Source organism: Cydia pomonella, unplaced genomic scaffold (genome assembly GCF_033807575.1).
Source record: "Cydia pomonella isolate Wapato2018A unplaced genomic scaffold, ilCydPomo1 PGA_scaffold_199, whole genome shotgun sequence".
Taxonomy (NCBI): domain Eukaryota; kingdom Metazoa; phylum Arthropoda; class Insecta; order Lepidoptera; family Tortricidae; genus Cydia; species Cydia pomonella.
Genome location: NW_026907839.1, coordinates 95533 through 118770, shown reverse-complemented (window position 1 = coordinate 118770; position 23238 = coordinate 95533). Strand labels below are relative to the sequence as shown.

The following is a 23238-nucleotide window of genomic DNA, read 5'->3' as shown; positions in this document are numbered from 1 at the left end:
TATTATTGGATAGACACTTACTCATGTATTTTTGGGTTTTTATCTGTATTTTTTGTAGTGTTGTATCTGTTGGTAAACCTTAAATAAATAAATAAATAATATAGATACTGACCGATCAAACAACCTATCCGTTGAAAATAGGACCTTAATATTAGAAGTAAGGTAAGGTGGGGTCAGACGAGAATAGTTTATTTGTTTAGTGTACAGTGTTTGTCTTGCCCCGGTGATAGTCTTACCTCATCTTATCTTACATATTTTTTCAAAAGTATTAGTGGTCCTGTTATTTAAAAATTCCGTAAGGGATTGAACGTTTTGATAACTTATACGGGAATATACAGGGTGATTCAGGAGACATGAGCAGGATCAAGCTTGAGCATTCAGTAAGTTACAAGCAACTGTTTCGTACCAGTATTTGTGAGATTAACGTTCTTTTATTTTTTACTGTTAAAAAAAAATGTTTTAATTTATTTACGCCATGTATGGTCACCCTCTTTGTTTTATCCATAACAAGTGACAAATTGAATGTCATCGGAGTCTGGTTACTTTTGAAAAATCGTATCTCACTCAAGTGTGACATTTTGTTTTCTTCATAATCAAACTGCTGTCATAACGGTTAAAGAGGTTTTATCTTTCTTAATTAAGTGTTGTAGGGTGTCCATGATTGCAGATTATCAAATTTGTCCTTACCAAAAAGTTAAATAACAGAAATAACGCGAGATTGTTTTACTTAAATATGATGATGAACGGTTCATTAAAATTTAATGATTGTTTAGGCTTAGTCCTGCTCACGTCTCATGAATCACCCTGTATTTACGAACGGAGGCTAGTTATGATTAAGGGGGTTGAATACTTAACAAGGTACTATAAACTGTTTTTTTCAGAGTTCCCTATGCCGACAGACAAAGTAGAGTCAATACTTTTAAAGCTGACGGGTCCATTCATGTCCAAAAATGATGAAAGGCGGTTGAACTACACTACGTTAATGGATCATCAGAAACTTGAAGTATGGTTGGAAGCTGAAAAAAACAATGTCACTGAGGTAACAATTAATGATTTATAGCTTAGGGATTATTTAAAAAAATATATCGTCATCAGACGAGATTTCGCTTGCGTCTTTTAATCACCATCCATAAAAGAGGTATAAAGTAAAAAAATCGTGTTTTTAAATTGACAACTGATATGGGTTGCAGTAGCGGCGCGTGGAAATTCTGGCTAGGCAACTCGGAACAAAAAAAACCTAACTTAACATTATGTACTTCTTTCAAGTAAAAAGTGAAGCGAGCGCTAGGTGTGTCCTTAGGCGCGACCTTTTGCAGTTAGTGAATAACCACCTTTGCCATACTATTATACACACAAAAAATAAAATTTCACGGGCTTAGTAACTTTCTATATAAATTTGTGCACAAAACTACGTAAAATCACATAAAAACATTTAAAACTCTAATAATAACAACAAGCCTTGGTAACAACCGCAACGAGAGTGTTATCTTATCATAATATTATTCCATTTTCACCCACGAATTCTAAAACCTATTACTACAACCCTACAAACAGTACTTTATTTGAAGAAGGAGAGACTTCGATGTTCGCGGTAGGCCCCTCAGTACCCGCGGACTTTATGAATGTGTGCGTGCATTTTTTCAATAAAAACCTTATGATCTTACGTTTAAGGTTTTTATTCCAATGAATAACTCGATACAAGACCGAGTTGCTTTGAAGCTGATTCGCGCGGACTCTCTATAGCAAATTTTATGAGCGTGTGCGTGAGTTTTCGTATCTGTGTAGTGGCGTATGAATTAATAGTCAAGCTGAGCTTCTCGCTATGATTAGTTGAAATGTAATAAATAGTGAAGCTTTATCTAAATCGTGTTAACAATTCCAAGGTAATATATTACGTAGTGTTTTCATTATGGATATATGTATTTTTAATTTTAATGATGATTTATAAGTTTGGTTTATGTAGCAATAAATTTTAGGCAAGCCGGTGGGAATCAAGTTGTATGGAGCCGCCGCCCCTGATGGGTTGTAATATGCAGCTTTGTATGTGACATACCTTAACACTTGTTTTCAAATGTAGTAGTCCAGTTTCCGCAAAACATGGCTTCATACAGAACCATCTTTTGTAACTGTCAAACTCGGTTCACGATTTTTCTCAAACTCCTACGATCAAAAATTGTTTATTTCAGTTTAGCAAGCCAAATTACCAGCAGAAAATTACGGTAAATCTGAAATATGTATTATTCACAGGCCTCAGAAACATGGTCCATCCCCCTACACAACTCCACCCACCATCGATCGCGGACCCTCCACTTCAACTGTTCGCAGTGCGCGCTGCGTGTGCGCACCGACGCGCGCGCTGCCGTTGCGTTTACGTACAGTTATACAGAAAATCCGGTAGATGACACTACTGGCGTGATCTATGCGTTGGTGTTGCTGCTCGGCTTATATATATTGATTATTTTTGAGGTGCGTTTAATGGTAATATACAAAACTAGCGTGAATGAAAGCCTAAAAAAGAATAAAATAATAGTTACTTATTAGTTTTACAAGAGTGTGAAGTTTTTGTTTAACCTTCGTGCTAATATTGATACCCGAGATAGCGAAAGGTCCCAAAATCGAACCAGCGTTGCGAAGGTACGGAAGTTAGATAAACTTTGCTCCCGAGTGAATCAAGAAATTTTTCACCCCACCAACGTGAGGGAAATACTAACTGTAAAACATTAAAAATTTCATTCAACTGAACGCTATTGATATATATGTAAACAAATAAAAAAACCCGTGTAAGGTAAATAAAAAATACATACTTATCTAAAAAAAAATTGTACTTTAAATCTGTTTACATACAAAGATACCTTTACTGCAGCCTCTTTCCAGTGCTGGATTAAATAATTCTGATGCTCTATTTTCCAGACCATGATGTTCTCTCTCCACGGTCATCTATTAAATTCGAATTATTCCTGAGATTTTGATGGTCCCCTAGACATTTTACTCTAAGAAACTGCTTAATTGACTTTGGCTAATTCAGCTCTGTCTCTTTCAGATAATAAACCGCACGATGGCAGCAGTGCTAGTATCAACCATGTCGCTGGCTGCCCTAGCAGTGGTGGGCGAGCGGCCAACCGTTCCGGAGATAGTCTCGTGGCTGGACATTGAAACGCTACTGCTGCTGTTTAGCATGATGCTGCTGGTCGCCATCATGGCTGAGACAGGCGTGTTTGACTTTCTTGCTGTTTTTACTTTCGAAGTAAGTATGCATTTTAGAACAAGTTGGTTAAGCAACCTTGAGATGAAGATATCTATGTAAAAAGAGCGTACCTGGGCCGCTTAATAGGACGTCCTGTCGGACCCAGGTATCGCTGGAGCGACATGGTGCAGGATCTGCGCAAAGTCCGAGTCAACAATAGGCGAGAAGTACCACAGAACAGAGAAAAGTGGCGCTGTCTTGCATCGGAGGACAAGTGTAATTTTGGTTCACTGAGCCAACGGAGTAAGTGAGCAAGTAGCAGCAGCAGTTCTAGTATCAACTATCCCCTTAGCTGCCCTAATTATGGTGGGCTAGCGGCTAACAGTTCAAGAAATCGACACTTAGCTGGACATTGAAACGTTATTACTGCTGATTATCATGATGCTGCTGATCGCCATCATGGCTGAGACTGGCGTGTTTGATTTCCTTGCTGTCATTACTTCTCAATATCACTGGCTTCCATCCTTACTGCTGGATGACAAGTTATGACAAATTGTTTGTGTTGGCAGCAAAGATTCATTGTTTATATTGATTTCAGGTGACAAAAGGTAATCTCTGGCCGTTGATATACCTACTGTGTGGTATCACCGCAGTGGTATCCACGTTTCTCGACAACGTGACTACAGTTCTGCTGATGTCTCCGGTTACTATTAGGTAAGATGGCTGCCCGGTATCACTACACATAAGATCTATATGTTACATCTACATTACATGACAGCTTCAAAACATGTTTAAGGACCCTTACTACTTAATAATAATAATAATAAACCACAACAGCCCCCAGGGCAGCTTGTGGTGAGCTGAATGGGAAGTGACGTCCCTTGGGTCCCATACCCCCGAGAGTCGGTCAGGCCCTTCTCTCCGGCTTGCCTTGATTGGCCGGCTGGAGTGAACACTGAGCAGGGGCCGCAGGACTCTCACCTCTGGCTTGCCTTTACCGGCCGTCCAGAGTGGGGTGTCAGAGCTATATGCTCGCATGGTGTAAGTGAAATTTGCATAAGATGCGAGTTGGCACAGTGGCTGCTTACAACCACTGGGTAGAAAGCGGCGCACACCTCTCCACACCCTGAGTCGCTCACGCAATGTTGTCCCCTTGTCGCTCCGTGCGAGCGGCCGTTTTCGGGGACCCATATTGTGAGTTGGCAAGTCACCACCTGCCCATTTTGTCGTGTTTTTAAAAACATATGATCAGGGCAGGTGTCATAGTATTCTCCATAGTCCCGGTTACCAGATCACTTGCAACTCAACCCAATAGCCCGGTTTATTTTGGTACCCTTTTTTTTACAATAGTCCTACACTAACCGGGGCTTGTCCTTGGGTGCACTGCTACAGTGTGAACAGGGATAATCGTCGATTGGTGTCACGTTACATTTAGAGTAAATTGTCTTATTACAACCCCTTGTAATAAGACTACGTGTTGGCTTCGGCCCCACGCACGTCTTCCAAATGTCCGGGACCCCATGGTCTCGAGAATTTGTAAAAGACAGACATAATAATTTATTTTATTTTCTTTATTTAGAATAATAATAAAAGAAATAAATAAAGGAGATAATAATAAATAAATATTATAGAACATTATTACACAAATTGACTAAGTCCCACAGTAAGCTCAATAAGGCTTGTGTTAAGGGTACTTAGACAACGATATATATAATATATAAATATTTATAAATACTTAAATACATAGAAAACACCAATGACTCAGGAACAAATATCCATGCTCATCACACGAATAAATGCCCTTATCAGGATTTGAACCCGGGACCATCAGCTTCGTAGGCAGGGTCACTATCCACTAGGTCAAACCGGTCGTCTTACACTTATACTTCACTCTGAATAAAATTTCGGCGCTTTCCGCCGCTGCACTCGCTTTTCATTAGTCCATTGGAGGCGGGACGGTGCCATTGGTCTACGCAGGTAGCATCCTACACTAACATCCATCCCAAGGAACTAAGGACACCCCATCAGGCCTCTTGCCATCATCCCTGATAATGCCAGTCGGCTCAAGAAGAGCAGGCACATTCATGATTATATATTATTTGTTTTTTATAGATTATGTGAAGTGATGGGCCTGGACCCAGTCCCAATACTGATGCTTATGGCCATATACAGCAACATTGGTGGTACTGCGACCCCCGTGGGAGACCCACCATGTGTCATAGTGGCTTCCAACAAGCACGTCATAGAAGCTGTAAGTTTATAACCTTAACCCCTATTTGTAGCATAGCAGCAGTATCATGGCCGCATCTTTATCACCTGTCACGTCATGTGTCACTTTCGTATTTTACATACTTGTTAGAACGTAACAAATGATAAAGAGCCGACCATCTTAGCCCTATAGGTATAGCATAGTACAGGTAAAATGATAGCCAAAAGTCGAAAAATCAAACTGAACGCGCAAAAATAAATAAGTTATAGGGACCGTGCGCGTTGGAGGGTCTGCCATGTTGTGGCCTGAATCGGAACCATAAACATGCTCATTTACACGTCACGTGTTTTCTTGTGCAAGTAGGTTCTGCCATCTTGTGGGCTACATCGGAACAAAAAACATCACATTTACGCCTCGCGCTAAAAATCTGACGGCTCCTGTGCCTCCTACAGTTCATGCACGCTCCCTATAAATAAATCGCGAAATTGAAGACCTAGTGGCCAAACCTAACGTCATAGGGGAGGCATAAGCTCACAGACTCTATTGGCTAGCCTATCTTGAGAGAATGGTTGATGATCACCGAGCAGGAGGTCCTGTCGGACACCCCAGGTATCGCTGAAGAAATTTTTCACCCCACCAACGTGAGGGAAATACTAACTGTAAAACATTAAAAATTTCATTCAACTGAACGCTATTGATATATATGTAAACAAATAAAAAAACCCGTGTAAGGTAAATAAAAAATACATACTTATCTAAAAAAAAATTGTACTTTAAATCTGTTTACATACAAAGATACCTTTACTGCAGCCTCTTTCCAGTGCTGGATTAAATAATTCTGATGCTCTATTTTCCAGACCATGATGTTCTCTCTCCACGGTCATCTATTAAATTCGAATTATTCCTGAGATTTTGATGGTCCCCTAGACATTTTACTCTAAGAAACTGCTTAATTGACTTTGGCTAATTCAGCTCTGTCTCTTTCAGATAATAAACCGCACGATGGCAGCAGTGCTAGTATCAACCATGTCGCTGGCTGCCCTAGCAGTGGTGGGCGAGCGGCCAACCGTTCCGGAGATAGTCTCGTGGCTGGACATTGAAACGCTACTGCTGCTGTTTAGCATGATGCTGCTGGTCGCCATCATGGCTGAGACAGGCGTGTTTGACTTTCTTGCTGTTTTTACTTTCGAAGTAAGTATGCATTTTAGAACAAGTTGGTTAAGCAACCTTGAGATGAAGATATCTATGTAAAAAGAGCGTACCTGGGCCGCTTAATAGGACGTCCTGTCGGACCCAGGTATCGCTGGAGCGACATGGTGCAGGATCTGCGCAAAGTCCGAGTCAACAATAGGCGAGAAGTACCACAGAACAGAGAAAAGTGGCGCTGTCTTGCATCGGAGGACAAGTGTAATTTTGGTTCACTGAGCCAACGGAGTAAGTGAGCAAGTAGCAGCAGCAGTTCTAGTATCAACTATCCCCTTAGCTGCCCTAATTATGGTGGGCTAGCGGCTAACAGTTCAAGAAATCGACACTTAGCTGGACATTGAAACGTTATTACTGCTGATTATCATGATGCTGCTGATCGCCATCATGGCTGAGACTGGCGTGTTTGATTTCCTTGCTGTCATTACTTCTCAATATCACTGGCTTCCATCCTTACTGCTGGATGACAAGTTATGACAAATTGTTTGTGTTGGCAGCAAAGATTCATTGTTTATATTGATTTCAGGTGACAAAAGGTAATCTCTGGCCGTTGATATACCTACTGTGTGGTATCACCGCAGTGGTATCCACGTTTCTCGACAACGTGACTACAGTTCTGCTGATGTCTCCGGTTACTATTAGGTAAGATGGCTGCCCGGTATCACTACACATAAGATCTATATGTTACATCTACATTACATGACAGCTTCAAAACATGTTTAAGGACCCTTACTACTTAATAATAATAATAATAAACCACAACAGCCCCCAGGGCAGCTTGTGGTGAGCTGAATGGGAAGTGACGTCCCTTGGGTCCCATACCCCCGAGAGTCGGTCAGGCCCTTCTCTCCGGCTTGCCTTGATTGGCCGGCTGGAGTGAACACTGAGCAGGGGCCGCAGGACTCTCACCTCTGGCTTGCCTTTACCGGCCGTCCAGAGTGGGGTGTCAGAGCTATATGCTCGCATGGTGTAAGTGAAATTTGCATAAGATGCGAGTTGGCACAGTGGCTGCTTACAACCACTGGGTAGAAAGCGGCGCACACCTCTCCACACCCTGAGTCGCTCACGCAATGTTGTCCCCTTGTCGCTCCGTGCGAGCGGCCGTTTTCGGGGACCCATATTGTGAGTTGGCAAGTCACCACCTGCCCATTTTGTCGTGTTTTTAAAAACATATGATCAGGGCAGGTGTCATAGTATTCTCCATAGTCCCGGTTACCAGATCACTTGCAACTCAACCCAATAGCCCGGTTTATTTTGGTACCCTTTTTTTTACAATAGTCCTACACTAACCGGGGCTTGTCCTTGGGTGCACTGCTACAGTGTGAACAGGGATAATCGTCGATTGGTGTCACGTTACATTTAGAGTAAATTGTCTTATTACAACCCCTTGTAATAAGACTACGTGTTGGCTTCGGCCCCACGCACGTCTTCCAAATGTCCGGGACCCCATGGTCTCGAGAATTTGTAAAAGACAGACATAATAATTTATTTTATTTTCTTTATTTAGAATAATAATAAAAGAAATAAATAAAGGAGATAATAATAAATAAATATTATAGAACATTATTACACAAATTGACTAAGTCCCACAGTAAGCTCAATAAGGCTTGTGTTAAGGGTACTTAGACAACGATATATATAATATATAAATATTTATAAATACTTAAATACATAGAAAACACCAATGACTCAGGAACAAATATCCATGCTCATCACACGAATAAATGCCCTTATCAGGATTTGAACCCGGGACCATCAGCTTCGTAGGCAGGGTCACTATCCACTAGGTCAAACCGGTCGTCTTACACTTATACTTCACTCTGAATAAAATTTCGGCGCTTTCCGCCGCTGCACTCGCTTTTCATTAGTCCATTGGAGGCGGGACGGTGCCATTGGTCTACGCAGGTAGCATCCTACACTAACATCCATCCCAAGGAACTAAGGACACCCCATCAGGCCTCTTGCCATCATCCCTGATAATGCCAGTCGGCTCAAGAAGAGCAGGCACATTCATGATTATATATTATTTGTTTTTTATAGATTATGTGAAGTGATGGGCCTGGACCCAGTCCCAATACTGATGCTTATGGCCATATACAGCAACATTGGTGGTACTGCGACCCCCGTGGGAGACCCACCATGTGTCATAGTGGCTTCCAACAAGCACGTCATAGAAGCTGTAAGTTTATAACCTTAACCCCTATTTGTAGCATAGCAGCAGTATCATGGCCGCATCTTTATCACCTGTCACGTCATGTGTCACTTTCGTATTTTACATACTTGTTAGAACGTAACAAATGATAAAGAGCCGACCATCTTAGCCCTATAGGTATAGCATAGTACAGGTAAAATGATAGCCAAAAGTCGAAAAATCAAACTGAACGCGCAAAAATAAATAAGTTATAGGGACCGTGCGCGTTGGAGGGTCTGCCATGTTGTGGCCTGAATCGGAACCATAAACATGCTCATTTACACGTCACGTGTTTTCTTGTGCAAGTAGGTTCTGCCATCTTGTGGGCTACATCGGAACAAAAAACATCACATTTACGCCTCGCGCTAAAAATCTGACGGCTCCTGTGCCTCCTACAGTTCATGCACGCTCCCTATAAATAAATCGCGAAATTGAAGACCTAGTGGCCAAACCTAACGTCATAGGGGAGGCATAAGCTCACAGACTCTATTGGCTAGCCTATCTTGAGAGAATGGTTGATGATCACCGAGCAGGAGGTCCTGTCGGACACCCCAGGTATCGCTGAAGCAACATGGTGGACCACCATGTCGCTTCAGTTGGCAAGAATTAGCGCAGGACCGAGAAAAGTGGCGTTGTCTTGTGTTGAGTCGGAGGCCAAGTTTAATTTTGAGTCACTGTGCAAAAATTTTGTGTTTTGAGTAAGTAAATCGCAAGATATATAAGTTCTAACGATAGGTGTTCGCTGTGCACGATGAAAATTTCCTCATCTCTGCATTTGGAGATAAAGAAACCCTAACGAATTTTGAATACCACTTCTATATCTTTATTTCAGGGCATAAACTTCACCAACTTCACGGCCCATATGGCACTCGGTATCCTCCTAGTGGCCGTGCAAACCTCACTACAGGTCCGGTTCATGTTCAGAGACACCAGCAAGCTTAGGCTCAACGTGCCTAGGGAGATACAAGGTAACTTTTGGCATGGCATGGTTTGGCATAATAATAATAATAAAATACTTTATCGTGCACTACAAAGAAAAATAAATGTTACAAACAAAAAAAAAGGACATAAGTGAGTAGGTAACAACAGGCGGACTTATCGCTAAAAAGCGATCTCTTCCAGCATATTTAAGTTCATTGGGTTTTTAGGAACCTGGATGTTATGAATATCGTGAGAAACGATTGAATAAGAAAATTATCCTAAGGCCTAAGATACACTTACTGACGTAAGTAGAGATACAGCTATACTATAGAATGAGAGATGAATATCATTATCTCATTCTAAAAAATAGCTTTCTTCCTAAAGTATCGCCATCTTGCCGGACTAGTAAATCGCTCGAAACGATGCCGCTACTATACCTTTGGCCATTGATTTATTAGATGGCGCCACTTTTTGATATTTAACAAATTTAACACACATATCAGTGAAATAATGAAGATCAAAGTCAAATTGCATTCTATAAGTTTCATTCTAAAGATGGCAGTTTTACTGTGGCTACAAAGTTTTCTTTCACAATCCACCTCTATTTCAAATTCTCTTTGATATTATCACATCTGCTTCACGGAGAGGTAGGCATAGATTTTCTAATCATTTCCACTTGATGCGACCCTTGTACACCTCTTTCCATTCTTTTAGTTTAAATTGAAACACGATGTGACCAGTTTTTTTCGCTTGTGAATAATCCATAATAATAATCTTTTTAAATCGAGAGTGAATAGACATCTTTTAGGTATAGTTTCTATTTTTCTCCGTGAGCTTCTACGGATTATCGTCTTATCTATTGTTTAAAAACCGCAAAGGCGCGTGCCACTATGAAAAAATGGTCAAGCCGCATAGGTAGTGTTTATTGAATTACTACTCTATTGAGCACGGAATAAGATTCATTATGAACTAATACAGAATTATAACAGAATGGCTGTCTGATCTCTATTGGTGCGTCTAAGGTAGGCGACTAAACGCTCTCAAACCAGCTTAACTTGTGACACTGCGATCCGAAACAAAGATACGTATTCGAAGACCTCGCTTACACTGGTAATGCGAGCGCACGGCTAGCTAGCGCCAAGGAAGCAATGTTATGTTTCTCGAGGAGCAGGTAAAAAACAGGGCCGGATTTTCACACAAATATATTTGGGTGGTTTTACGTTCTTTAATTTAAAGAGATAAAACATAACACTATTTAAATAGTAGGTACACATCTAACAGCATGTTCCATCCTAGACTGCATCGGCACTTACCATCAGGTGAGATTATGGTCAAATGCTTATCTTTTCCTAATAAAAAATAAATAAATAAATTGTATACTCGTCTGTTTAAAAGTAGGGCAATATTTTCCAATTTGTCCAAATCGTTTATATATGTCTCCCCCTATCAACTTCCAGAACTACACCCACTTCTGTCCCATACAGTCTTCTTTATCTATCTTCTCTACTAGATTAAACTGTCGCTGAACAAATTGTACCTAATGTAGGCGTTTGAGTCCTCGCCACTGTCCCTCTACATGTTATATATTACCTACGTCATTTGCAATTAAGGTATCAGCTGTGTTTCAATTATTGGGCATTAGCATGTCGTGCATTGTGGCATTTTCTGGGACGTTTTTCTCCAGTAATAACAATTTTCTCCAGATCTCCGTCACCAGATTTCAATATGGCGGCGCGCAGCCGACTCCCTCCCGCAACTGAGCGGCAATGCGCATGTGGTGCGCGCGCGCCTGGACAGGAAGATCGAGAAGCTGCGCGCGAAGCTCAGCTGCATGGTGAAGGAGACCAGCAAGCGCGCGTGTCCGAGGGATGAGTTCCAGAGCACGCTGCGGGAGTTAAAGCAAAAGGTTTGCTATTCAAACTTTATCGCACAAAATCCTCAAATATATCTGATCAGGCACTCTAACGCCTTATAGGCGTGTTCAAATAACGGTGAACATCTTGGCCGCTCTGATATATCTGATAGTGTCTATACAAAGCTAACTTGTCATATTTTAATTCTCCATTCGACCATTTAGTCAATCAGAGACAATCCTCCTCAAATCTTCTATATATTATTGAAGTCTATTTTTCTTGGATTTATTTTACTACTAACCTTAACGTTTTTTTCCGCGTAAACTATATTCTCCCTGTGTTTTATAGTATACTTACTTTTGTCAAATATTTCATTTCTGATACAAGCTTCGCTGGACTGTACTTTACTTTCAACAGGCATCTAATACTTGCCAAGACAATACTTACAAACCCAAATACAATTAGGCTACGTTGTTTTCTCACAGAGTTCCCATGGCCACCTCCTGTCTCCATCATCAGATCAGCTCAATGGTACAATTGCATTGTCACCCAACTTATATATGTATGCAAATATTCAACTTCACAGAAACCGGGAAGTGGGTAAAATTTAACTTACAAGTAAAGGTACCATATATGGACTATATATGGACTTCTGGGTCTGAAATAAAGATATATTTAATTTCATTTTAATTTTATAGGTACTTACAGTCTTACATTGCAAGTTAAATAAAAGCTTGTAAAACACTAAAAAGTCGGAAAAGGCTTATAACTCTGCACTACACCGACTTTTGCTGTTGCAATGACGAAATATTGAAGTACCTACGAGAAATGTCATAAGATTAAAATTTCTGAGAAAATATCACGATATTTGACGACCGGTTTGGCCTAGTGGGTAGTGACCCTGCCTACGAAGCTGATGGTCCCGGGTTCAAATCCTGGTAAGGGCATTTATTCGTGTGATGAGCATGGATATTTGTTCCTGAGTCATGGATGTTTTCTATGTATTTAAGTATTTATAAATTATATATATCGTTGTCTAAGTACCCTCATCACAAGCCTTTTATTTATTTTTTTTATTTTTTTTTATTTTTTTTTATAAGACACACCAACAGTACATAAACAAAGCTAGCAAAGTAACAAGTATAGTGGCCACGTATAATATCTATGCACCAATAACAGGTGTGCAACAACACTCAAACAGTTCGAGGCTTTTTACACTACATTATTAACTACAACTATACATTAATAGATTAAGTGATATTGAAACATGCATAGGAAAATACTAACTACTACTAATAGTACTAATATAATATTACAAGCATATTAAGTTTTTTTAAACATTCTGCGCTTTAAATTTTGAATAGAATCACTAAATATGTCTATTTCGAAGTTTTGTTGAAGTGACAGATTATTCCAAGTTACTTGCATTCTATGGACCGGAAGTGACTTGCCCAGTTTAGTCCTGGTAGAACCGGGGCGAAAAATAGTGCGACGACAAGACCGTGTGCTAGCTTTCGGTACTGTAAAGTTTAAACCTCCCAACAAGTAAGGTTCCGCGATTTTACCGTTTACCAATTTGTGTAACAGAGCCATGTCAAGGAAAGACCGCCTGAGTTGTAAAGAGGACATTTTAAACCGTTGAAGTCTCTCTTCGTATGTCAGGTTTTTACGAACTCCCTCGTTCCTCGTCTTAAATACTAAAAATCGAGTAAAGGAACGTTGCACTTTTTCCAGTCGATTGATATGCACTGCGTAGCCAGGATTCCAGACTTGACAACAGTATTCAAGACGAGAACGAACAAGAGCATTGAAAAGAGTTTGATAAGTGTCAACGCGTTTGAAGTTTTTGCCAATACGCTTTATGAACCCAAGCATTTTATTACTTTTATTGATAACTGAATCAATATGATTTACAAAGTTTAACTTAGAGTCCAAGCATACGCCAAGATCCTCGATATTGGAAACTTCCCGAAGCACAACGTCATTCAGATAATATTTTGAGTCAGCAGGTAATTTTTTCCGCGTAAATTTAATAAAGAGGCACTTGTCAGCATTAAGAGTCATATTATTTTCCAGACACCAGGTCTTTACGCTATTCAAATCATGTTGTAATAACAAAGAGTCAGTTGTTGATGTAACTACTTTATAAAGCTTCATATCATCAGCGTATAACAGACATTTGCTATGCTTGACAGATGAAACTAAGTCGTTTATAAAGCAAATAAATAGAACAGGGCCAAGATGCGAGCCTTGAGGAACCCCCGAAGTTGCCAAGTACGTGTTTGAAAAGTATCCGTCTTTCACTACTCTTAGCGGTCTGTTAGACAAATACGAGTAAAACCATTTCCACATCTCGCCTGTGACGTTAAACTGGTCGAGAAGCTTCTGCATGAGGATACTGTGATCCACTTTGTCAAAAGCGCTACTAAAATCGGTGTAGATGGCGTCTACTTGGTGACCTGAGTCAATAGCTGTACCAACGTCGTTCACGTAGCAAAGCAAATTTGTAGAAGTGGACTTAGAGCTTATGAAACCGTGCTGCAAAGGAGAAATTATTTCTTTAACATGCCAAGCCAGTTTTTTACAGATTATGCACTCGAAGACCTTAGGAAAAATAGATAAAAGAGATATCGGCCTATAGTTAGATACCTTCGTCTTATCACCTTTCTTGAAAACCGGAACAACGTTAGCCTCCTTCCAGATAGTAGGGAATATGGACAGTCGTAATGACTCGTTGAATATTTCCACCAATGGGGCAGTCAAAAATTTGCTACATTTTTTTATAAAGTACGGTGGAATGCCATCAGGACCGGGGCCCTTACTGACGTCGAGGGCTTTAAGCTCCTTCATGACAGATGACTCGTTTACACGCACTGAAGAAAAAGTGTTGTTTAGTGCATCAGTAGAGATTTGTTTGGGCACCGCATCACCTAATGGAGGCTGGGAGAGTCCTGAAAATGTAGAAGAGAAGTGACTTGCAAACATATTACATATGTCGGAATCATTGTTGGCTGTTACATTTCCAATGGACATACTAGAAGGAATAGAGGAACTGTTTTTAGGCTGTTTCCGTGAGTTTTGACAAAAGACCAGAATTTCTTAGGGTTAGAATGCAAATCGTTTTCTACAGATGACATATAATGCGAGTAGTCGTTATTTATTTTAGTTTTAACCCGACTACGAAGCAAGTGAAATTCTAAAAGGTCACGAGGATTATTTGTTTTTTTGTATCTTTGTCGACATTTCTCTTTCTCTTTTATCATATTGATAAGGGCAGAACTAAACCAGGATGGGTACATATAGTTACGAGGTTTTGACTTGGGGATTGTAATCTCTATAACGTTATTTAAGATTTTATAAAACGTTGAAACCATGTCGTCCACAGTACTACACGAGGCAAACTCCAAATTCCAGTCAATAGAAAGCAACTTCTCATTAACAATGTCATAATCAGCTTTTTTAAAATTATACATACCAAATTGCTTAGGCTTACTGGTTTTCTTTATACTATTATTATTATTTATTACAATGTCAAGCGCCGGATGATGCCCGTCAAGTTTACAAAGGACGTCTGTAGACTTACTGACCATAGGACCTACAAAATTACTTAAAACTAGGTCTAAAATTCTAGAGTTATCGTTTAATACAGGATTTAATTGAAACATGCTATTCAGTGACATAAAATCAAACAAAGAATTTGCCGCCCCATTATTACACACTGAAGGATTTAAAAAACAACCATTTGGATCGGGAGACCATTGGATAGCCCCTAAGTTGAAATCTCCAATAATTAAAACCTTTTCATCACAAGAATCCATTCTATCACTTAACTTTTCGAAGTATTTTTCGTACTTTGAGGTACCGGAATTAGGTGGCATATAAATAGTACCTATAATAAAGGTCAGATTTGTATACTTATCGCGAACTTGAACCCATACCTCCTCATCTTCTCCTTCCCAATTGCACAGTCTTGTAGAAAATAATTTATTTGAAACCGCTATAAGGCAGCCACCGCCATCTCTCTTACCAGATCTTTCATACTGTCTGTCACGGCGATAAATAGAGTATCTAGGATCTAAAAGCTCTGCATCGCCGATTCCATTATGCAACCATGTTTCAGTCATAACAATAATATCGAAGTTGGATGTCAACGATGCTAGTTTCAGTTCTTGCAGTTTAGTACGGACTCCTCTCATGTTTTGATAGTAGGCTGTGAATTTTGAATAGTATAAACACTGACTAATGCAAAAGTAATTCTGCTGCGCTACAGACGCGCTACGTCAGCATATGTTTTGATGTGAAGTTTAGGAGATTCATCAGCTTTACGGACGAATATCTTGCCGTTGCGAGTCCATACATTTTTATACGATTTTTCCCGAGCTGCAGCGCGAACTGCCGCGTGAAGTTTTTTTGCAGTCGGTGCCAGGTGTTCTGAGATGTAGACAGGCGTTTTTGCCCCTCCGATGCCGAGATGACTCGTGTTAAGCTTATCTTTATCATTGCTCTTGTTGAACTTAATAACAGCTGCAAGTAGTTGATCTCTTTGGAGCGCGGACCGTAGTTTGACAATGACTGCCCTGGGCCTTGTACTAGATGCATCAACTTTTGCCACTCTCTTACACAACTGAACATCAGATTCTTGCAGTGGGAGTTGAACAACCCTGCCAATCTGAACGACGGTGTTAACTAAATTCTCCTTCTCGTGCTGCATGAAATCTCTACGTTACATTCTCGCGAGTGTTGTTCCACCAAATTAAGCCTTGCGGACAAATCACTGACAGTTGCCTTCAGCTCGAAGTTCTCTTTCTTAAGAATAGTTAATTCGTCGTCAAAGTTTTGTACCTTATTTTTTATTTCATCGTACTTAGCACTTAAAAAGTTAATACTTTCATTCACTTCATCCATTTTCGTCGATAAAGGTTCAATTTCTGCGGACAACAGTGCACGCATTTTGGCTAATAAGTTCTTTTCTAGCGAGTTGTACCATCCTGGAAGCTCCTCCGATGTACTCGCGCCGGTCTCGCTCACATCGACGGCCCCACTGTTGTCACTATTTGTTGTGACCTTATTCTTGTTTCTAATTGTGACATTAGTATCGTCGGACTTACGGCAGGGTGTATTCGAGTTATCGCCTTTCGGTTTCGAGCATTTGCAAGCCGGACAGATCCAGGTTTTTTTAACTGTCGCGGTAATTTTTTTATACTGTTCTAGTGAATAGCCAACACAGTCATACTTGTAGTCACGGGCACAATTTGCGATTGAACATTTAAGAGAATTGTTGGCATTCAAATCCTCACCACAACATTCGCAGCGCCGAACCATGGTTAAATTTTAAACTGTTTATAACACCTTGGTACCACGATAACAAACTTTGCAGGCGGACCGGTCGGCGATAGCGCGCGCAAGCACGGGTGCGCGATACCGTATTAGCTCGGACGGTAACTTGGTACAGAGGCAAGAGATAACGATGCAGGCAGGTAGAAACGCGAACGTTAACGCTGTTTTTATTACTCCTAATATTGATTCTAAGACTGTTTGGAATTGTAATCTTGTTATTGTATATTAATTACAACTTAAATAACTTCACAAAATCACTACTTATAACTCAAAAACACTACTTTAACTAATAAAATAAATTAAAAACACGGAGCGGAATAATATTAGTGTTACTTGCCCCGGCGTGCGGGTAGAAGCCTTATTGAGCTTACTGTGGGACTTAGCCAATTTGTGTAATAATGTCTTATAATATTTATTTTATTTATTTATTTAATATCAGGATTACTATGGCACTCCACATTTTTCGATGTCAATGCTAGTCCATGCACAGTTTGACCAACCTTTGACAGACTCAAATTGTATGTCTGATAAACCAAAAGTATGTTTAAGACTTACCTTTTTTTTCCTTATTGCAGTACAAGATCCGTGACAAGGTTCTCCTGGTGCAGGCTTCTGTCGCTATATTCTTCGCTGTTGCCGTTTTCTTCCTCCACTCGATTCCTGAACTAAGTAAGTAAGCCTATTATAACTTAAAACTAACTTACCTATAAAAAAATTGCCACAACTGAATACAGCTTCCTCCTTCTTGAAATAGGGTTGTTTCCATCTACAAATCTTAGGGCAGAATTGTATTCCAATAAATTCTTTTGGATTATAAGAACATGTTAAACTACTTTTAGGGGACCTGTAATGACCATATTTTTGTAAATATTGAATTTAAAATATCTTTTGGCACACGTCACGTGACCAAACTCGAAACGTCATTGAAGATTCTGATGACGTCACAACTCTCGGATTGACACTGTTGACAGTTAGGCGATAAACAACAAATGACAAATGTCAGTTGAGTTGACAGTTCGTATCTTCTACGTGTGTATGAAGTTATGTGTCAAACCGTAAACTGTGACGTCACACAATTTTCAAAGAGCGTTTTGGGCGCGAAAGCATATGTGAAAATATATTTTGTTAATTTAACATATTTAAAGCCGTTTTTGGTATAAAAGTGGAGTTTTAGGGCAACTTTTAGTTAATATAGAACGTAATACAAGCGTTTCAAAAAATAAAAAGGGAAACACGCTAAGGTTTCTCTAGCTGCGGTATCGGTTTCTCACTTCTGATCTTCCTGAAATATTTTAGGTACACCTACTGTGGTATTTTGTAGTTGGTCTTATTTTCATTGGGTCAGGATCCGATGATGAGTGCTCAGAGAAATCTAGGGAACTCTCTTCATAAGTTATTAAATTAACCGGACCCGGGTATGTCCTTAAACTACGTCCAAAAGAGAGGTATGGGCAATGTGAATGTCATCTCGCTTTGTGTGGTAGGGCACAGCACAGAGGGGAAGTACCTCCACCTTACAGAAAACCGCAGCCAAATAACACTTGACCCTACTCATAGTGTTGTGTTCCTGCCGGTGAGTAAGGTTGCCAGAGCTCAACGAGGGGGGGGGGGTTAGGGTGGGCAACGCGCATGTAACTCCTCTGGAGTTGCAGGTGTACATAGGCTACGGAGACTGCTTACCATCAGGCAGGCCGTATGCTTGTTTGCCACCGACGTAGTATAAAAAAAAATTAATCTTTATTGCACAATACATAATACATATAGTACAGATGGTAGACCTAACAGTGATTTTCGTATTTACAAACTTTATCTTAACTTGCAATGTACAGTCAGCATCAAAAGTAGTGGATTATACAACGCGCTAAAAGTATCTGATATTCCGGATAACTTATCCAAATATAGATAAATTGTTAAAAATCGCGCTCAAAAGTATATCTTTTAAAGTCTTAGTTATTCTATATTAAAGACATCACTTTTTGGTAAGCTGTTACAGAATGGTAGTAGATACTTATGAAACGTTATTTGATCCGCTACTTTTGACGCTGACTGTATAATATGTATGTACGGGTCAAATCTTACAAGTTAAATTTGACCCACTTCCCGATTTCCAATGAAGCTGAAAATTTTCATAGGTACATATGTAATTTGGGTGACACTGCAATGTTATGGTACTATCGAGCTGATCTGATGATGGAGACAGGAGGTGGCCATAGGAATTCTATGATAAAACAACGCAACCTAATTGTGTTTGGAGTTTTTACAATATATCAAATTTTATTTATTCTAAAGAAATATTACAAAAGTAGAATATTATATTACACACAAATACAATTAGAAGCCTTGAGCATCGCCGTCGAGTCGCTAGCCTATCGGTGTTCTATCGGATACATTTCGGGGAGTGTGCACAGGAACTGCACGATCTGATCCCACCTTCCCCTTTCCATCATCGGACGTCCAGGCGTGGGGAGCGAATGCACCCGTTCGTGGTACACATTCCATTTGTTCGCACTAAACGGTTTGCCTCCTCTTTTTTGTTACGGACGGCTAAAGAATGGAATGCGCTCCCGCCCTCTGTATTCCCTGATAAATATGACCTCGGTCTCTTTAAAGCAAGAGTGAATAGGCTACTACTGAAGCGGTGAGCTCCATCTTAGGCCCTGTCTTCTCTTTCCATCAGGTGTGACTAGAGCCAATCGCCGCTCAGTTTTTTAATAAAAAAAAAAAAAAAGAAACAAATACACACAAAACAATAATATACAAATAAACTACGAGTGCAATGCTAAATAAACTATCTTATTCTAAAAGACCTTCGTAAGCTGCACCGGGTGCAAAGGTGCCCATCACACTTGCCGTGTTACCGCGCTGGATAGCGATGGCCAACCTCTGCACCAGGTACGAACACGCGCGGGCCTCAGAGGTCTTTTCCCTAATCCTACGTCCCACTTCCCTAATAAACGCTATGGCGTCAGACCCCCAACACCCCGTTGTCTCGAAGGCGAGAGGTACAAAATAATAATTCGCTTCCAGAACAGAGTATTTTGCCCTCTTTCTCAATGCTGCCAACTCTGCCGCAGCGCCGGCTGTCTATGAGTATTAGTTGCCTGTGGAGGAAAGTACAGTTAGCGATAAAAGTTTGTACCAAAAAAGAAATGTTTGCTAAAAACTTATTTTTATAGTAGTTCATACGTTTTCTCACTGAATGTCGTTTGATGTTTTATGGAGTCCAGGGTTTGGTGAAAACCCTAAAATGATGGCATATTCTTGATATTCTGTAGTCAAATGGTTCTTCTTTGGTTATTTTTAATTCCAACATAACTTTTGTTGAAATGTGTTTTATGTTTTGTTCAGACCGCATCTCCCTGGGATGGACGGCGTTGCTGGCAGCAGTCCTGCTGCTATTACTGGCTGACCGTGAAGATCTGGAGCCGGTGCTGAGACGGGTGGAGTGGTCTACTCTGCTGTTCTTTGCTGCACTCTTCGTTCTAATGGAGGTGAGTTACACTCTAAAGTTCAGAAGAACGGAAAGGATTCTGAATGGCTTCTATCAAGAAGTGACTTCCCAAAAACAGTTCAGGGAATTAGAAATTTGTTTTTTGTTTTTTGAAATTTGACTGTTTTCGGTATTATCACCAGAGATCGGACAAATTTGCGTCATTGCTCGCAATAATGTGGACATGACTCCAAAATTAATCAAATATGTAATCATTTAATTAATTTCTTACTTGACTTAAATTTTAATTCCTAGTCAATAAATACAAAAGTTTGTTAAAGTATAGATTTATTAAAGAAAATAATCAGTATTTTTTCCAAATTTTCTGCAGTCAGTCTATTTCTTTTTACATCAAAAATATACTGTTAATGGGGCAAACTTAAGTAGTTTTATAGGAATATTATTATTCCAGTATAATTCAGAGTTTATTTTCTGTTCTAAGTTGTGGGCGATAACCTCAAAATCGGGATTTCTGTCAAGAACGGCTTTCATTTTAGTTTGCAAACGGTTACCTATTTCTCCTGGTATACTGTCCAGATTAGTTAATATATTTCTTATTTTACTCAAAGTATATTCAATAGTATTCGAAGAAGACTGTACATATAATGTACAGTGTATGTGGTTGTAATTCTCTATTACAACCAAAATTGATTGAAAATATATTTTATTCAGTATCTGCATACTTGTTTGAATTTATATCACTGTACATACGCATTTTTATACCATTTCCACGTCGTATTATATTTCTATTTTCGCCATTAATTCGTTACTAAACTGGCGATATTCCGGACCCATCAGTAAAGAAAAAGCCATTTTTAGGGTTCCGTAGTCAACTAGGAACCCTTATAGTTTCGCCATGTCCGTCTGTCTGTCTGTCTGTCTGTCCGAGGCTTTGCTCCGTGGTCGTTTGTGCTAGAAAGCTGAAATTTGGCATCGATATCAATAAAGCCGACAAAGTCGTACAATAAAATCTAAAAATTTAATTTTTTTTTAGGGTACCTCCCCTACACGTAAAGTGGGGGTGAATTTTTTTTTCGCTTCAACCCCAGAGTGTGGGGTATCGTTGGAAAGGTCTTTCAAAAGTAATAGGGGTTTTCAATAAACATTTTTTGATAAAGTGAATATATTGATAATCGCTCCGGAAGAAAAAAAAATGTGTCCCCCCCCTCTAACTTTTGAACCATAGGTCCAAAAAATATGAAAAAAATCGTGGAAGTAGAGCTTAAGAAAGACATTAAATGAAAACTATAGCGGACATGATCAGTTTAGCTGTTTTTGAGTTATCGCAAAAAGTTTTCCCTTCATAGTAAAAAGACTTACTTTAATTAGGTACTGATTATGCAAATTTGCCTATTTGTTTAACTCGGGTGAAAGGTACCGTTTCATCCCTTGGTTAACAATTTACTATACTTTAAGCTCCAGTTTAGCTTACTGTGACGGAAGAGTAACTACGGAACCCTACACTGAGCGTGGCCCGACATGCTCTAGGCCGGTTTTTTTTTTAATTTTGCTGCCGTTTAGGTACGGTACGTGCGTAATTTAGATACGGCAATTACGACTGTAATTTGACAACTATCAACGTCAAAATACATATATTAAGAATAAGTAAATCCACGGAGGTTTTACACCTATAGAACTAGAAAACTTTTTTGTCAGAAATAATAATCATATCTAACAGGATAAAAATATGGACGTTAACGATAACCACTTTTGATAATAATTATAAGCACGTATTAACTATTATCTCCGGAAACTCAAATTTTATTTCAAAAGTAAAGCCTGGCAAGTGCCTATTTGGTCCTCGCCGCGTTCCAGCGCCGTATAAATCGGGTCCAAATAGGCACTTGCCAAGCTTTAATTAATTGATTAACATTTTGATTAGTTTTGGAGTCATGTCCACATTATTGCGAGCAATGACGCCAATTTGTCCGATCTCTGATTATCACGCAATCTTTCCTGTTCAATTTTGAGGCAACATAAATTATACTGGCCCAGTGATCGGAACAGGCAGAGTATAAATACCTAAACTTTACTAAACTTGGTAAACAAAGTAAAAAATTGGAGACTGCTTTGCGATAACATTTTTTTCCGGGACTAAAGTACGGGAAAACTACTAAGTAATTAATATTGATATAAATACATTAAAATTTATTTTACACCTATTGATTGTATTGGATAAAAACGAGGAATGCATTGTTTTTATTACCGTATTTATAACAATATTATTTTCACCACACCAACTGGTAAAGGCCCTCTTGATTGTTCAAAAACGAATGATAAAGTTGCATTTTATCCACATGTGGGACAAAGTAATCAGATGCAAATTTTGAGTTGTTTCCTTATGTTAGCTAAGAGAATTGACTTTTAAATGATGATTTAGAATGATTATTTTTTATTAGGTTCATTTGGATTTGATTTTTTTGGTATTTCATAGTTAGTAGATTCCTCGTGTTGGTGTGGTGAAAATTTTTGTGTTTCACTCGGAAGCAAAGTTTGTTTAACCCTCGTGCATTGAAACTTTGCCCCCTTGTAGAACAAATAACTATTACTTAGTACGTTTCCGGGACTTTAGTCCCGAAAAAAAAGTTATCGCAAGGCAGTCTCCACTTTATGACTTTGTTCTACCAAGCTTAGGTATTTATACTCTGCCTATTCCGATCATTGTCCATTACGCATCATGGTAGCTGTAACAGCCATTGGAGAAGTTATTCAGTGTTTTACCGCATTCTTGAGTAATATACCTTAAAAACTAAAACTGTTAAACTATAAACTGACGATCGGTCTTGCCTAGTGGGTAGTGACCCTGCCTATGAAGCGGATGGTCCCGGGTTCAAATCCTGGTAAGGGCAT

The 23238-nt window shown here is 39.5% G+C and overlaps 1 protein-coding gene across 1 annotated transcript in view; it reads left to right on the top strand.

The window, feature by feature from the left end:
* LOC133533685 (P protein-like) overlaps positions 1 to 23238 on the top strand; it is a 50634-nt gene that overhangs the window by 23058 nt on the left and 4338 nt on the right. The window contains exons 6-14 of the mRNA XM_061872711.1: positions 882 to 1039; positions 2248 to 2466; positions 3041 to 3244; positions 3783 to 3898; positions 5297 to 5435; positions 9620 to 9755; positions 11412 to 11614; positions 17474 to 17567; positions 20247 to 20389. Coding sequence (XP_061728695.1) covers positions 882 to 1039; positions 2248 to 2466; positions 3041 to 3244; positions 3783 to 3898; positions 5297 to 5435; positions 9620 to 9755; positions 11412 to 11614; positions 17474 to 17567; positions 20247 to 20389 — 1412 coding nt within the window. The remainder of the gene's footprint in view (positions 1 to 881; positions 1040 to 2247; positions 2467 to 3040; positions 3245 to 3782; positions 3899 to 5296; positions 5436 to 9619; positions 9756 to 11411; positions 11615 to 17473; positions 17568 to 20246; positions 20390 to 23238) is intronic.